The 15162-nt window shown below is 38.6% G+C and overlaps 1 protein-coding gene across 3 annotated transcripts in view; it reads right to left on the bottom strand.

Moving 5' to 3' along the window:
• Positions 1-11003: 11003 nt before the first annotated feature.
• The window catches only part of rmc1 (regulator of MON1-CCZ1), a 7846-nt gene continuing 3687 nt past the window's right edge, over positions 11004-15162 (bottom strand). For 2 of the 3 annotated variants that reach the window (XM_068343643.1, XM_068343644.1), the window contains exons 8-21: positions 14800-14889; positions 14610-14715; positions 14403-14511; positions 13698-13745; positions 13562-13615; positions 13345-13473; positions 13101-13207; positions 12911-13030; positions 12668-12745; positions 12494-12598; positions 12335-12403; positions 12166-12253; positions 11723-11860; positions 11004-11357 (exon numbers count right to left, since the gene is read on the bottom strand). In XM_068343643.1, coding sequence (XP_068199744.1) covers positions 11278-11357; positions 11723-11860; positions 12166-12253; positions 12335-12403; positions 12494-12598; positions 12668-12745; positions 12911-13030; positions 13101-13207; positions 13345-13473; positions 13562-13615; positions 13698-13745; positions 14403-14511; positions 14610-14715; positions 14800-14889 — 1321 coding nt within the window. In that variant the 3' untranslated portion in view covers positions 11004-11277. The remainder of the gene's footprint in view (positions 11358-11722; positions 11861-12165; positions 12254-12334; positions 12404-12493; positions 12599-12667; positions 12746-12910; positions 13031-13100; positions 13208-13344; positions 13474-13561; positions 13616-13697; positions 13746-14402; positions 14512-14609; positions 14716-14799; positions 14890-15162) is intronic. The other variant, XM_068343645.1, reaches the window with a different exon arrangement.

The raw sequence follows: 15162 nt of genomic DNA, 5'->3' as shown, positions 1-15162 counted from the left end.
TTTTTTCTGCAGACCAGGGGTTCAAACCTTCACAAAATACTTTTTACTTCCTAAACCAGAAGGTGGAAAAAAAAAATTCCTTGACCGGCGGGTCAGTAATTTTTTTTTTTTGTTGACTGGCGGGTCAAAAAAAATTTTTTTTGTTGACCGGCGGGTCAATAAATTTTTTTATTTTTGTTGATTGAAAAAATTTTTTTTTCTAGACCAGGGATTCAAAACTCCGGAAAAAACCTTTTTACTTCATAAACCAGCAGGTTGAAAAAAAAAATTTTTTGTTGACCGGTGGGTCAAAAATTTTGTTTTTCTTGACCGGCGGGTCAATAATTTTTTTCATTTTTGTTCATCCACAAAAAAAATTTTTTTGATGACCAGCGGGTCAAAAAAAATTTTTTTCTTTGACCGGCGGGTCAAAAAAAATTTTTTTTGTTTGACCGGCGGGTCAATAAATTTTTTCATTTTTGTTGATTGAAAAAAATTTTTTTTCTACAGACCAGGGATTCAAAACTTCGGAAAAAACCTTTTTACTTCCTAAACCAGCAGGTTGAAAAAAAATATTTTTTTGTTGACCGGCGGGTCAGTAAATTTTTTTTTTTCCTTGACCGGCCGGTCAGTAAAATTTTTTTTCTTGTCCGGCGGGTCAATAATATTTTTCATTATTGTTCATCCAAAAAAAAAAAAATTCTGCAGACCAGGGGTTAAAAACTTCACAAAATATTTTTTTCCTCCTAAACCAGCAGTTTGGAAAAAAAATTTTTTTAGATGACCGGCGGGTCAGTAAAATTTTTATTTTTTTGACCGGCGGGTCAGTAACTTTTTTTTTTTTTGTTGACCGGCGGGTCAAACAAAATTTTTTTTGTTGACTGGCGGGTCAAACAAAATTTTTTTTGTTGACTGGCGGGTCAATAATTTTTTTCATGTTTGTTGATCCAAAAAAAAATTTTTTTTGATGACCGGCGGGTCAAACAAAATTTTTTTTGTTGACTGGCGGGTCAATAATTTTTTTCATGTTTGTTGATCCAAAAAAAAAATTTTTTCTGTAGACCATTGGTTCAAAACTTCACAAAACACTTTTTACTTCCTAAACCAACAGGTTGGAAAAAATTTTTTTTTGATGACCGGCGGGTCAGAAACTTTTTTTTTTGTTGACCGGCGGGTCAAAAAAAATTTTTTTTGTTGACCGGCGGGTCAATAATTTTTTTCATGTTTGTTGATCCAAAAAAAAATTTTTTTCTGCAGACCAGGGGTTCAAAACTTCACAAAATACTTTTTACTTCCTAAACCAGAAGGTGGAAAAAAAAAAAAAATTTATTGACCGGCGGGTCAGTAAATTTTTTTTTTTTGTTGACCGGCCGGTCAGTAAATTTTTTTTTTTCCTTGACTGGCCGGTCAGTAAATTTTTTTTTACTTGACTGGCGGGTCAATAAATTTTTTCATTTTTGTTGATCCAAAAAAAATTTTTTTTGATGACCGGCGGGTCAGTCACTTTTTTTTTTTTTATTTGACCGGCGGGTCAAAAAAATTTTTTTTTCTCTACCGGCAGGTCAATAATTTTTTCATTATTGTTCATCCAAAAAATTTTTTTCTGCAGACCAGGGGTTCAAACCTTCACAAAATACTTTTTACTTCCTAAACCACAAGGTGGAAAAAAAAAATTCCTTGACCGGCGGGTCAGTAATTTTTTTTTTTTGTTGACTGGCGGGTCAAAAAAAATTTTTTTTGTTGACCGGCGGGTCAATAAATGTTTTCATTTTTGTTGATTGAAAAAATTTTTTTTTCTAGACCAGGGATTCAAAACTCCGGAAAAAACCTTTTTACTTCATAAACCAGCAGGTTGAAAAAAAAAAATTTTTTGTTGACCGGTGGGTCAAAAATTTTGTTTTTCTTGACCGGTGGGTCAATAATTTTTTTCATTTTTGTTCATCCACAAAAAAAATTTTTTTGATGACCAGCGGGTCAAAAAAAATTTTTTTCTTTGACCGGCGGGTCAAAAAAAATTTTTTTTGTTTGACCGGCGGGTCAATAAATTTTTTCATTTTTGTTGATTGAAAAAATTTTTTTTTCTACAGACCAGGGATTCAAAACTTCGGAAAAAACCTTTTTACTTCCTAAACCAGCAGGTTGAAAAAAAATATTTTTTTGTTGACCGGCGGGTCAATAAATTTTTTTTTTTCCTTGACCGGCCGGTCAGTAAAATTTTTTTTCTTGTCCGGCGGGTCAATAATATTTTTCATTATTGTTCATCCAAAAAAAAAAAATTTCTGCAGACCAGGGGTTAAAAACTTCACAAAATATTTTTTTCCTCCTAAACCAGCAGTTTGGAAAAAAAATTTTTTTAGATGACCGGCGGGTCAGTAAAATTTTTATTTTTTTGACCGGCGGGTCAGTAACTTTTTTTTTTTTTGTTGACCGGCGGGTCAAACAAAATTTTTTTTGTTGACTGGCGGGTCAAACAAAATTTTTTTTGTTGACTGGCGGGTCAATAATTTTTTTCATGTTTGTTGATCCAAAAAAAAAATTTTTTCTGCAGACCAGGGGTTCAAAACTTCACAAAATACTTTTTACTTCCTAAACCAACAGGTTGGAAAAAAATTTTTTTTGATGACCGGCGGGTCAGAAACTTTTTTTTTTGTTGACCGGCGGGTCAAAAAAAATTTTTTTTGTTGACCGGCGGGTCAATAATTTTTTTCATGTTTGTTGATCCAAAAAAAAATTTTTTTTGATGACCGGCGGGTCAAACAAAATTTTTTTTGTTGACTGGCGGGTCAATAATTTTTTTCATGTTTGTTGATCCAAAAAAAAAATTTTTTCTGCAGACCAGGGGTTCAAAACTTCACAAAATACTTTTTACTTCCTAAACCAACAGGTTGGAAAAAAAAAATTCCTTGACCGGCGGGTCAGTAATTTTTTTTTTTTGTTGACTGGCGGGTCAAAAAAAATTTTTTTTGTTGACCGGCGGGTCAATAAATGTTTTCATTTTTGTTGATTGAAAAAATTTTTTTTTCTAGACCAGGGATTCAAAACTCCGGAAAAAACCTTTTTACTTCATAAACCAGCAGGTTGAAAAAAAAAAATTTTTTGTTGACCGGTGGGTCAAAAATTTTGTTTTTCTTGACCGGTGGGTCAATAATTTTTTTCATTTTTGTTCATCCACAAAAAAAATTTTTTTGATGACCAGCGGGTCAAAAAAAATTTTTTTCTTTGACCGGCGGGTCAAAAAAAATTTTTTTTGTTTGACCGGCGGGTCAATAAATTTTTTCATTTTTGTTGATTGAAAAAATTTTTTTTTCTACAGACCAGGGATTCAAAACTTCGGAAAAAACCTTTTTACTTCCTAAACCAGCAGGTTGAAAAAAAATATTTTTTTGTTGACCGGCGGGTCAGTAAATTTTTTTTTTTCCTTGACCGGCCGGTCAGTAAAATTTTTTTTCTTGTCCGGCGGGTCAATAATATTTTTCATTATTGTTCATCCAAAAAAAAAAAATTTCTGCAGACCAGGGGTTAAAAACTTCACAAAATATTTTTTTCCTCCTAAACCAGCAGTTTGGAAAAAAAATTTTTTTAGATGACCGGCGGGTCAGTAAAATTTTTATTTTTTTGACCGGCGGGTCAGTAACTTTTTTTTTTTTTGTTGACCGGCGGGTCAAACAAAATTTTTTTTGTTGACTGGCGGGTCAAACAAAATTTTTTTTGTTGACTGGCGGGTCAATAATTTTTTTCATGTTTGTTGATCCAAAAAAAAAATTTTTTCTGCAGACCAGGGGTTCAAAACTTCACAAAATACTTTTTACTTCCTAAACCACAAGGTGGAAAAAAAAAATTCCTTGACCGGCGGGTCAGTAATTTTTTTTTTTTGTTGACTGGCGGGTCAAAAAAAATTTTTTTTGTTGACCGGCGGGTCAATAAATGTTTTCATTTTTGTTGATTGAAAAAATTTTTTTTTCTAGACCAGGGATTCAAAACTCCGGAAAAAACCTTTTTACTTCATAAACCAGCAGGTTGAAAAAAAAAAATTTTTTGTTGACCGGTGGGTCAAAAATTTTGTTTTTCTTGACCGGTGGGTCAATAATTTTTTTCATTTTTGTTCATCCACAAAAAAAATTTTTTTGATGACCAGCGGGTCAAAAAAAATTTTTTTCTTTGACCGGCGGGTCAAAAAAAATTTTTTTTGTTTGACCGGCGGGTCAATAAATTTTTTCATTTTTGTTGATTGAAAAAATTTTTTTTTCTACAGACCAGGGATTCAAAACTTCGGAAAAAACCTTTTTACTTCCTAAACCAGCAGGTTGAAAAAAAATATTTTTTTGTTGACCGGCGGGTCAGTAAATTTTTTTTTTTCCTTGACCGGCCGGTCAGTAAAATTTTTTTTCTTGTCCGGCGGGTCAATAATATTTTTCATTATTGTTCATCCAAAAAAAAAAAATTTCTGCAGACCAGGGGTTAAAAACTTCACAAAATATTTTTTTCCTCCTAAACCAGCAGTTTGGAAAAAAAATTTTTTTAGATGACCGGCGGGTCAGTAAAATTTTTATTTTTTTGACCGGCGGGTCAGTAACTTTTTTTTTTTTTGTTGACCGGCGGGTCAAACAAAATTTTTTTTGTTGACTGGCGGGTCAAACAAAATTTTTTTTGTTGACTGGCGGGTCAATAATTTTTTTCATGTTTGTTGATCCAAAAAAAAAATTTTTTCTGCAGACCAGGGGTTCAAAACTTCACAAAATACTTTTTACTTCCTAAACCAACAGGTTGGAAAAAAATTTTTTTTGATGACCGGCGGGTCAGAAACTTTTTTTTTTGTTGACCGGCGGGTCAAAAAAAATTTTTTTTGTTGACCGGCGGGTCAATAATTTTTTTCATGTTTGTTGATCCAAAAAAAAATTTTTTTTGATGACCGGCGGGTCAAACAAAATTTTTTTTGTTGACTGGCGGGTCAATAATTTTTTTCATGTTTGTTGATCCAAAAAAAAAATTTTTTCTGCAGACCAGGGGTTCAAAACTTCACAAAATACTTTTTACTTCCTAAACCAACAGGTTGGAAAAAAAAAATTCCTTGACCGGCGGGTCAGTAATTTTTTTTTTTTGTTGACTGGCGGGTCAAAAAAAATTTTTTTTGTTGACCGGCGGGTCAATAAATGTTTTCATTTTTGTTGATTGAAAAAATTTTTTTTTCTAGACCAGGGATTCAAAACTCCGGAAAAAACCTTTTTACTTCATAAACCAGCAGGTTGAAAAAAAAAAATTTTTTGTTGACCGGTGGGTCAAAAATTTTGTTTTTCTTGACCGGTGGGTCAATAATTTTTTTCATTTTTGTTCATCCACAAAAAAAATTTTTTTGATGACCAGCGGGTCAAAAAAAATTTTTTTTGTTGACCGGCGGGTCAATAATTTTTTTCATGTTTGTTGATCCAAAAAAAAATTTTTTTTGATGACCGGCGGGTCAAACAAAATTTTTTTTGTTGACTGGCGGGTCAATAATTTTTTTCATGTTTGTTGATCCAAAAAAAATTTTTTTTCTGCAGACCAGGGGTTCAAACCTTCACAAAATACTTTTTACTTCCTAAACCACAAGGTGGAAAAAAAAAATTCCTTGACCGGCGGGTCAGTAATTTTTTTTTTTTGTTGACTGGCGGGTCAAAAAAAATTTTTTTTGTTGACCGGCGGGTCAATAAATGTTTTCATTTTTGTTGATTGAAAAAATTTTTTTTTCTAGACCAGGGATTCAAAACTCCGGAAAAAACCTTTTTACTTCATAAACCAGCAGGTTGAAAAAAAAAAATTTTTTGTTGACCGGTGGGTCAAAAATTTTGTTTTTCTTGACCGGTGGGTCAATAATTTTTTTCATTTTTGTTCATCCACAAAAAAAATTTTTTTGATGACCAGCGGGTCAAAAAAAATTTTTTTCTTTGACCGGCGGGTCAAAAAAAATTTTTTTTGTTTGACCGGCGGGTCAATAAATTTTTTCATTTTTGTTGATTGAAAAAATTTTTTTTTCTACAGACCAGGGATTCAAAACTTCGGAAAAAACCTTTTTACTTCCTAAACCAGCAGGTTGAAAAAAAATATTTTTTTGTTGACCGGCGGGTCAGTAAATTTTTTTTTTTCCTTGACCGGCCGGTCAGTAAAATTTTTTTTCTTGTCCGGCGGGTCAATAATATTTTTCATTATTGTTCATCCAAAAAAAAAAAATTTCTGCAGACCAGGGGTTAAAAACTTCACAAAATATTTTTTTCCTCCTAAACCAGCAGTTTGGAAAAAAAATTTTTTTAGATGACCGGCGGGTCAGTAAAATTTTTATTTTTTTGACCGGCGGGTCAGTAACTTTTTTTTTTTTTGTTGACCGGCGGGTCAAACAAAATTTTTTTTGTTGACTGGCGGGTCAAACAAAATTTTTTTTGTTGACTGGCGGGTCAATAATTTTTTTCATGTTTGTTGATCCAAAAAAAAAATTTTTTCTGCAGACCAGGGGTTCAAAACTTCACAAAATACTTTTTACTTCCTAAACCAACAGGTTGGAAAAAAATTTTTTTTGATGACCGGCGGGTCAGAAACTTTTTTTTTTGTTGACCGGCGGGTCAAAAAAAATTTTTTTTGTTGACCGGCGGGTCAATAATTTTTTTCATGTTTGTTGATCCAAAAAAAAATTTTTTTTGATGACCGGCGGGTCAAACAAAATTTTTTTTGTTGACTGGCGGGTCAATAATTTTTTTCATGTTTGTTGATCCAAAAAAAAAATTTTTTCTGCAGACCAGGGGTTCAAAACTTCACAAAATACTTTTTACTTCCTAAACCAACAGGTTGGAAAAAAAATTTTTTTGATGACCGGCGGGTCAGAAACTTTTTTTCTTGTTGACCGGCGGGTCAAAAAAAATTTTTTTTGTTGACCGGCGGGTCAATAATTTTTTTCATGTTTGTTGATCCAAAAAAAAATTTTTTTCTGCAGACCAGGGGTTCAAAACTTCACAAAATACTTTTTACTTCCTAAACCAGAAGGTGGAAAAAAAAAAAAATTTATTGACCGGCGGGTCAGTAAATTTTTTTTTTTTGTTGACCGGCCGGTCAAAAAAAAATTTTTTTGTTGACCGGCGGGTCAATAAATGTTTTCATTTTTTTGATTGAAAATTTTTTTTCTAGACCAGGGATTCAAAACTTCGGAAAAAACCTTTTTACTTCATAAACCAGCAGGTTGAAAAAAAATATTTTTTTGTTGACCGGCGGGTCAGTAAATTTTTTTTTTTCCTTGACTGGCCGGTCAGTAAATTTTTTTTTTACTTGACTGGCGGGTCAATAAATTTTTTCATTTTTGTTGATCCAAAAAAAATTTTTTTTGATGACCGGCGGGTCAGTCACTTTTTTTTTTTTTGTTGACCGGCGGGTCAAAAAAATTTTTTTTTCTCTACCGGCGGGTCAATAATTTTTTCATTATTGTTCATCCAAAAAATTTTTTTCTGCAGACCAGGGGTTCAAACCTTCACAAAATACTTTTTACTTCCTAAACCACAAGGTGGAAAAAAAAAATTCCTTGACCGGCGGGTCAGTAATTTTTTTTTTTTGTTGACTGGCGGGTCAAAAAAAATTTTTTTTGTTGACCGGCGGGTCAATAAATTTTTTCATTTTTGTTGATTGAAAAAAATTTTTTTTCTAGACCAGGGATTCAAAACTCCGGAAAAAACCTTTTTACTTCATAAACCAGCAGGTTGAAAAAAAAAATTTTTTTGTTGACCGGTGGGTCAAAAATTTTGTTTTTCTTGACCGGCGGGTCAATAATTTTTTTCATTTTTGTTCATCCACAAAAAAAATTTTTTTGATGACCAGCGGGTCAAAAAAATTTTTTTTCTTTGACCGGCGGGTCAAAAAAAATTTTTTTTGTTTGACCGGCGGGTCAATAAATTTTTTCATTTTTGTTGATTGAAAAAATTTTTTTTTCTACAGACCAGGGATTCAAAACTTCGGAAAAAACCTTTTTACTTCCTAAACCAGCAGGTTGAAAAAAAATATTTTTTTGTTGACCGGCGGGTCAGTAATTTTTTTTTTTTGTTGACCGGCGGGTCAAAAATTTTGTTTTTCTTGACCGGCGGGTCAATAATTTTTTTCATTTTTGTTCATCCACAAAAAATTTTTTTTTGATGACCAGCGGGTCAAAAAAAAATTTTTTTTTTGACCGGCGGGTCAAAAAAAATTTTTTTTGTTGACCGGCGGGTCAATACATTTTTTCATTTTTGTTGATTGAAAAAAATTTTTTTTCTACAGACCAGGGATTCAAAACTTCAGAATAAACCTTTTTACTTCCTAAACCAGCAGGTTGAAAAAAAATATTTTTTTGTTGACCGGCGGGTCAGTACATTTTTTTTTTTCCTTGACCGGCCGGTCAGTAAAATTTTTTTTCTTGTCCGGCGGGTCAATAAATTTTTTCATTTTTGTTGATCAATAAAAAAAAATTTCTGCAGACCAGGGGTTAAAAAGTTCACAAAATATTTTTTTCCTCCTAAACCAGCAGTTTGGAAAAAAAAATTTTTTTGTTGACCGGCGGGTCAGTAAATTTTTTTTTTTCCTTGACTGGCCGGTCAGTAAATTTTTTTTTTTACTTGACCGGCGGGTCAATAAATTTTTTCATTTTTGTTGATCCAAAAAAAATTTTTTTTGATGACCGGCGGGTCAGTCACTTTTTTTTCTCTACCGGCGGGTCAATAATTTTTTCATTATTGTTCATCCAAAAAAAATTTTTCTGCAGACCACGGGTTCAAACCTTCACAAAATACTTTTTACTTCCTAAACCAGAAGGTGGAAAAAAAAAAAAAATTTCTTGACCGGCGGGTCAGTAATTTTTTTTTTTTTGTTGACTGGCGGGTCAAAAAAAATTTTTTTTGTTGACCGGCGGGTCAATAAATTTTTTCATTTTTGTTGATTGAAAAAATTTTTTTTTCTAGACCAGGGATTCAAAACTTCGGACAAAACCTTTTTACTTCATAAACCAGCAGGTTGAAAAAAAAAATTTTTTTGTTGACCGGCGGGTCAGTAAATTTTTTTTCTCTACCGGCGGGTCAATTTTTTCATTATTGTTCATCCAAAAAATTTTTTTCTGCAGACCACGGGTTCAAACCTTCACAAAATACTTTTTACTTCCTAAACCAGAAGGTGGAAAAAAAAAAAAAATTTCTTGACCGGCGGGTCAGTAATTTTTTTTTTTTGTTGACTGGCGGGTCAAAAAAAATTTTTTTTGTTGACCGGCGGGTCAATAAATTTTTTCATTTTTGTTGATTGAAAAAATTTTTTTTTCTACAGACCAGGGGGTTCAAAACTTCACAAAACGCTTTTTTCTTCCTAAACCAGCAGGTTGGAAAAATATATTTTTTTTCTTGACTGGCGGGTCAATAAATTTTTTCATTTTTGTTGATCCAAAAAAAATTTTTTTTCTGTAGACCATTGGTTCAAAACTTCACAAAACACTTTTTTCTTCCTAAACCAGCAGGTTGAAGAAAAAAAACTTTTTTTTCTTGACCGGCGGGTCAATAATGTTTTTCATGTTTGTTGATCCAAAAAAAATTTTTTTTCTGCAGACCAGGGGTTCCAACTTCACAAAATACTTTTTACTTCCTAAACCGGAAGGTGGAAAAAAAAAAATTTTGTTGACCGGCGGGTCAGTAAATTTTTTTTTTCTGTTGACCGGCGGGTCAAAAAAATTTTTTTTTCTTGACTGGCGGGTCAATAAATTTTTTCATTTTTGTTAATCCAAAAAAAAAATTTCTGCAGACCAGGGGTTAAAAACTTCACAAAATATTTTTTCCTCCTAAACCAGCAGTTTGGAAAAAAAAATTTTTTAGATGACCGGCGGGTCAGTAAAATTTTTATTTTTTTGACCGGCGGGTCAGTAACTTTTTTTTTTTTTGTTGACCGGCGGGTCAAAAAAAAATTTTTTTCTCTACCGGCGGGTCAATAATTTTTTCATTTTTGTTGATCCAAAAAAAAATTTTTTTCTGCAGACCAGGGGTCCAAAACTTCACAAAATACTCTTTACTTCCTAAACCAGAAGGTGAAGAAAAAATTTTTTTCTGTTGACCGTCGGGTCAATAAATTTTTTCATTTTTGTTGATCCAAAAAAAACTTTTTTCTGCAGACCAGGGGTTCAAACTTCACAAAATACTTTTTACTAACTAAAACAGCAGGTTGAAAAAAAATATTTTTTTGTTGACCGGCGGGGTCAGTAAATTTCTTTTTTTTCTTGACCAGCGGGTCAATAAATTTTTTCATTTTTGTTGATCCAAAAAAAACTTTTTTCTGCAGACCAGGGGTTCAAAACTTCACAAAATAGTTTTTCCTCCCTAAACCAGCAGGTTGGAAAAAAACTTTTTTTGTTGACCGGAGGGTCAATTTTTTTTAAATTTTGTTAGTCTAAAAAAATCTTTTCCTACTAGTAAGGCTGAAAAAGAATCTTTGTTGGACCTAACCCTAACTCCTGCAGTACCATAACGTACCTTGAGTAGAGGAGGGAGCGGTTCTTGCCGTCATCAGAGACGTCTCATGTTGATAGTTCCTTACAGAAATGCTCGGTGTCTCCCTCTAGTGGACGCAGGTCCACATGACCGGTTGTCAGCCTTCTCTGATGTTCGATCCACATGGAAGTTTTGATGTTTAATAATCTCTTCGATGCCTTTCTACCTTTTCTTGGAGACACTTTTCGCCCGTTATGCGTCCTTATCCTCGTAAATTGTTCCGATCGTTGACCGACAGTGACTTCAGCCATTTTCTCACCGGTGTTCAGCTTTTTGATCGTGACACCCTTCAGTCACTGATACAGTCTGACGTGTGTTACGACTGCGATCCATACTCGTCTTGTTCTCTTGTGAAAACAAGTACAGAACTGAGCTGCTCAGACGTACAAGAGACGGGGGCACGAGTGTGGACGAGTCAAATGTGGTGAATCGCGTTTGTTAGCATGTACAAATGTTCATAACTCAAATGTTTGTAAGTTGAGGATTATCTGTATTTACATTTTCAAATAAAAAAAAAACTTTTGGGAATAAAGTTTTAATATTTACTGAAGGATAAATGTTAACATTTCAAAAGTCCACACAAATGATCTTTATTACCAAAAATATTCGGAGCACCTCGACAGTCCAAGGGAATTAAGGATTAATTCAAACAACAAAATCAAAGAATCAGCTGGTCCATGAGAGCCGGAGCCGGGATCTTCTGGAGCAGTGCAAACAAACAGGAAGTAGAAATGACCTCATCTACCGTGTCGGTCTGGCAGCCAATCAGATGCTCTCCTGCTGGTCCGGAGGCTCAGGCGGTGGAGGGCTTCATCAGCGCCTGATCCCCAAACAGCTGCTTGAAGTGAACCACGTGTTCCTCGCAGTGCTCACCTGTCAACACACACACACACGTGACTGAAGGTCACCGATCAATATCTGATCAGCCAAACAAAACTGATTTACAGTCAACAGAAATGTGATGCTCAAATGAAACCCGATCGATCCATTGGCAGCGATTGATCACAGAACTACAGGTGTTCAATTACATTTCATCTTTGATGTTTTTTAAGCTCAGTTTTGAAAGAGAAAACCTTCAGATTATTCTAAATGACAAGAAATCAATGACCATGAATAATAATATTGATAACTGATATTGACTGAAACGTTTGTCAGCGTATTCAGGAAACACCAGAACCGTTCTGTGGGGGCCGTTGACCCGGTGGGGGCCGTGTGACGTGTCGTTGGTGGAGCCTCACCGGGGTTGAAGCTGGGACTTCCTCTCAGCCGCTGGTTCCTCTGCTGGAACGACCTGAAGACGGTGTAGAACAGCATCTGGTCCCCCGTCTGCTGCGCCGCGTCCAGGAACTTCCTGGCCGACACGTTGTCATGGCCACCTGAAACCAGTGACACCAGTGGAACCGGTGGAACCGGTGGGGTTATGCTATCTTGACAGACGCTGGGGAGTTTCTAGCAGCTGGAAACTAAACTGTTGTTGTTTTGGTCACGCGTGACTTGAGGCGTCGGACGACTAAAACCTGCTTGGATTCTAAAACGCTGAAGAAGTGACGTGTGACATCACAAGTTGGCTCATGATGTCATCAAAACTTGCCAATCAAACGTGCACTAAAGGAAAGAAAGGAAGGCCTCCAGCCGCCGTCACTCTCCACATACAGAAGGTAAGCCCCGCCCCCCGGCGTACCCACGCTGCGGATGAATCGGAGCGCCGCCAGGACCTGTTGCTTCGACAGCAGAACCTCCACGATCTCATCGTTGGCCGTGGAGAGACGCTGAAACACACCACGGGTCAACACACGCGTGTAGCACAGCGTGTGTGTGTGTGTGTGTGTGTGTGTGTGTGTGAGAGACACCTTCAACATGTCCAGAGACAGCTGGTGGGCGGGGGGGTAGGTACTCTCCAGGGACAGCAGCAAACACGCCTGGAAGCAGGAACAACCGTTAGACCACCGTCCAGAGGTGGAGCGGGCGGGGTCAGGGCCAGGTGGGCGGGGCCAGGTTCAGACACTCACCAGCGGTTTGGAGTCGCTGAGGACGTGGTACTGGAGGAACTGGTGCAGCATGTAGAACAGGTTGTGTTGCACCAGCGTCTTGATCACCAGCTCGTACAGGTAATGCTGGAAGACACCAGGGGCGTGTCAAGTCTGTCCTGAGGGGGTGTCATGTGACATCAGTGACAGGTGTACCTGCACGGTGATCTGGAACTGGTTCAGTGAGCGGATGTACTCCATCAGCACGGCGATGATGAACCGATGACACACGTCCTGAAAGACAGACATGGACGCCGTTAAAACCCCAACCTAACCCTAACCTAACCCTAAACCCAACTTTAACCCCCACCGAACCCTAACCCTAACCTAACCCTAACCCTAACCTAACCCAAACCCCACCCTAAGCCTAACCCTGGTGTTTTTAACTCATCTGTTTACCTTTCTCTCGGTGAACGCTGACAAGACGTGCGTGTACATGTCTGATTGGTCGATCACAGCTTGTGTTCTGATTGGACGCTTCTGGAGAACACTGCTTCGACTGGGCCCAGACTCCATCGCCTGACGACAACCCACAAATATTAGATGCACAAAGGGGCGTGTCCAGGTGTGTGCCACTATGAGGACTCACCAGCGTGTAGCTCTGCTCCGCCTCCAGGTAGTCTTTATACACCTGGTTGAGTTTGTCAAACACGGTCGCCACCACTGGAAGACTTCCTGTCTCTCTGCCCTCTAGAACTAAAGACAAGAGTCACCTCAGGTCACCCTCATCTGATGGTGATGATGGTGATGGTGATGGTGATGATGGTGATGGTGGTGATAATGGTGATGATGGTGATGGTGGTGATGATGGTGATGATGTCAGACAGACGTACTCTGGCAGCACACAGACAGGATGACCATCTTGCAGTCTCTCCGTCGTAACAGGAAGTCCATCAGTTTCCCTTTGTCCTGCAGCAGCTGGACGGTTGGAGGCAGCTTCACCTGCAGGTACCACAGGTAACCTGGAGCACAGGGTCCAGTTAGAGCCCGGCTGTGTGTGTGTGTGTGTGTGTGTGTGTGTGTGTGTGTGTGTGTGTGTGAGAGAGTTACCTTCACTGGCGCTGATGATGATGTCCGGCTGGAAGACACTCCAGGAGGAGGAGTCTGAAGCGGAGGTTAAAGGTCAGCGCGACAAACTACACACGGAACCTTTGAGTGGAAACCAGTGGAACCAGTTGAAGGATACACAGCTGACAGGGAACCGCAGGGGGGGGGGCAGGAACCACGGCCGGACCTGAGGGGGGAGGTACCAACAGGAGTCACGCCCACAACCGATCTGGATTCACCACAACCTGCAAAAAATCCCAGAACCGGGTCCCGTAGGGGTGTGTGTGTACCTGACAGAGGGATCCCGTAGGGGTGTGTGTGTACCTGACAGAGGGATCCCGTAGGGGTGTGTGTGTACCTGACAGAGGGATCCCGTAGGGGTGTGTGTGTACCTGACAGAGGGATCCCGTAGGGGTGTGTGTACCTGACAGAGGGATCCCGTAGGGGTGTGTGTACCTGACAGAGGGATCCCGTAGGGGTGTGTGTACCTGACAGAGGGATCCCGTAGGGGTGTGTGTACCTGACAGAGGGATCCCGTAGGGGTGTGTGTACCTGACAGAGGGATCCCGTAGGGGTGTGTGTACCTGACAGAGGGATCCCGTAGGGGTGTGTGTACCTGACAGAGGGATCCCGTAGGGGTGTGTGTACCTGACAGAGGGATCCCGTAGGGGTGTGTGTACCTGACAGAGGGATCCCGTAGGGGTGTGTGTACCTGACAGAGGGATCCCGTAGGGGTGTGTGTACCTGACAGAGGGATCCCGTAGGGGTGTGTGTGTACCTGACAGAGGGATCCCGTAGGGGTGTGTGTACCTGACAGAGGTATCCCGTAGGGGTGTGTGTGTACCTGACAGAGGGATCCCGTAGGGGTGTATGGAGCGTGCTGGTAGGACCGGTTGGTGTGTGTTGACAGAACCGTCTGCTTCCTTCAGCTTGATGTCGTAGATCAGGGACGTCTGGCGACAGAAATGGGAACAGAGCAACGGTTGGACTGTCGGCCTGGCGGTACTCAGAGCACCGTGGCCCCGCCCACTCAGCTGTTGGCCCCACCCACCTGTGTGCTCTGATGATGCACCACCACCAGGTTGTCCACGATGTTCAGGGCAAACTTCCCAGTGGTGTTCAGCTTTAGCACGTGACTCTTCTTACACAACCCCTCTCTGACACACACACACACATACTAGACTATGACATCACTCACAGCGCTGGTGATGTCACCATGCAGGAAGTGTGTGTGTGTGTACCTAGGCAGGTGGTACAGAACCACCTCGGCGCCGGGGCTGTTGGCCGTCCTGGAGTGATGCTTCAGGTACATGACAAACAGCTGGCCATAGCTGGAGACCCCCCCACAGCTGTTAGTCATCAGAGTGTGTGTGTCTGTGTGTGTGTGTGTGTGTGTGTGTGTGTGTGTGTGTGTGTGTGTGTAGTACAATCAATAGCCAATAACATCAATGAAGACAGAGACAGATTGACAGAGGAGAAAGGAGGCAGCAAACCCCAGTGTGAAACACACACCAGAGCAAACATCAACCTTCAAGGAGGTCCATCACCAACATGAGAAGAAATGAAAAATAAACCCAACAAAAACATCAGGGTGAAGCCACTCC

The sequence above is a fragment of the Antennarius striatus genome, chromosome 20, assembly GCF_040054535.1.
Source record: "Antennarius striatus isolate MH-2024 chromosome 20, ASM4005453v1, whole genome shotgun sequence".
NCBI lineage: Eukaryota > Metazoa > Chordata > Actinopteri > Lophiiformes > Antennariidae > Antennarius > Antennarius striatus.
Note: the sequence above shows the minus strand (reverse complement) of the source record. Positions and strands in the feature narration are given on the sequence as shown.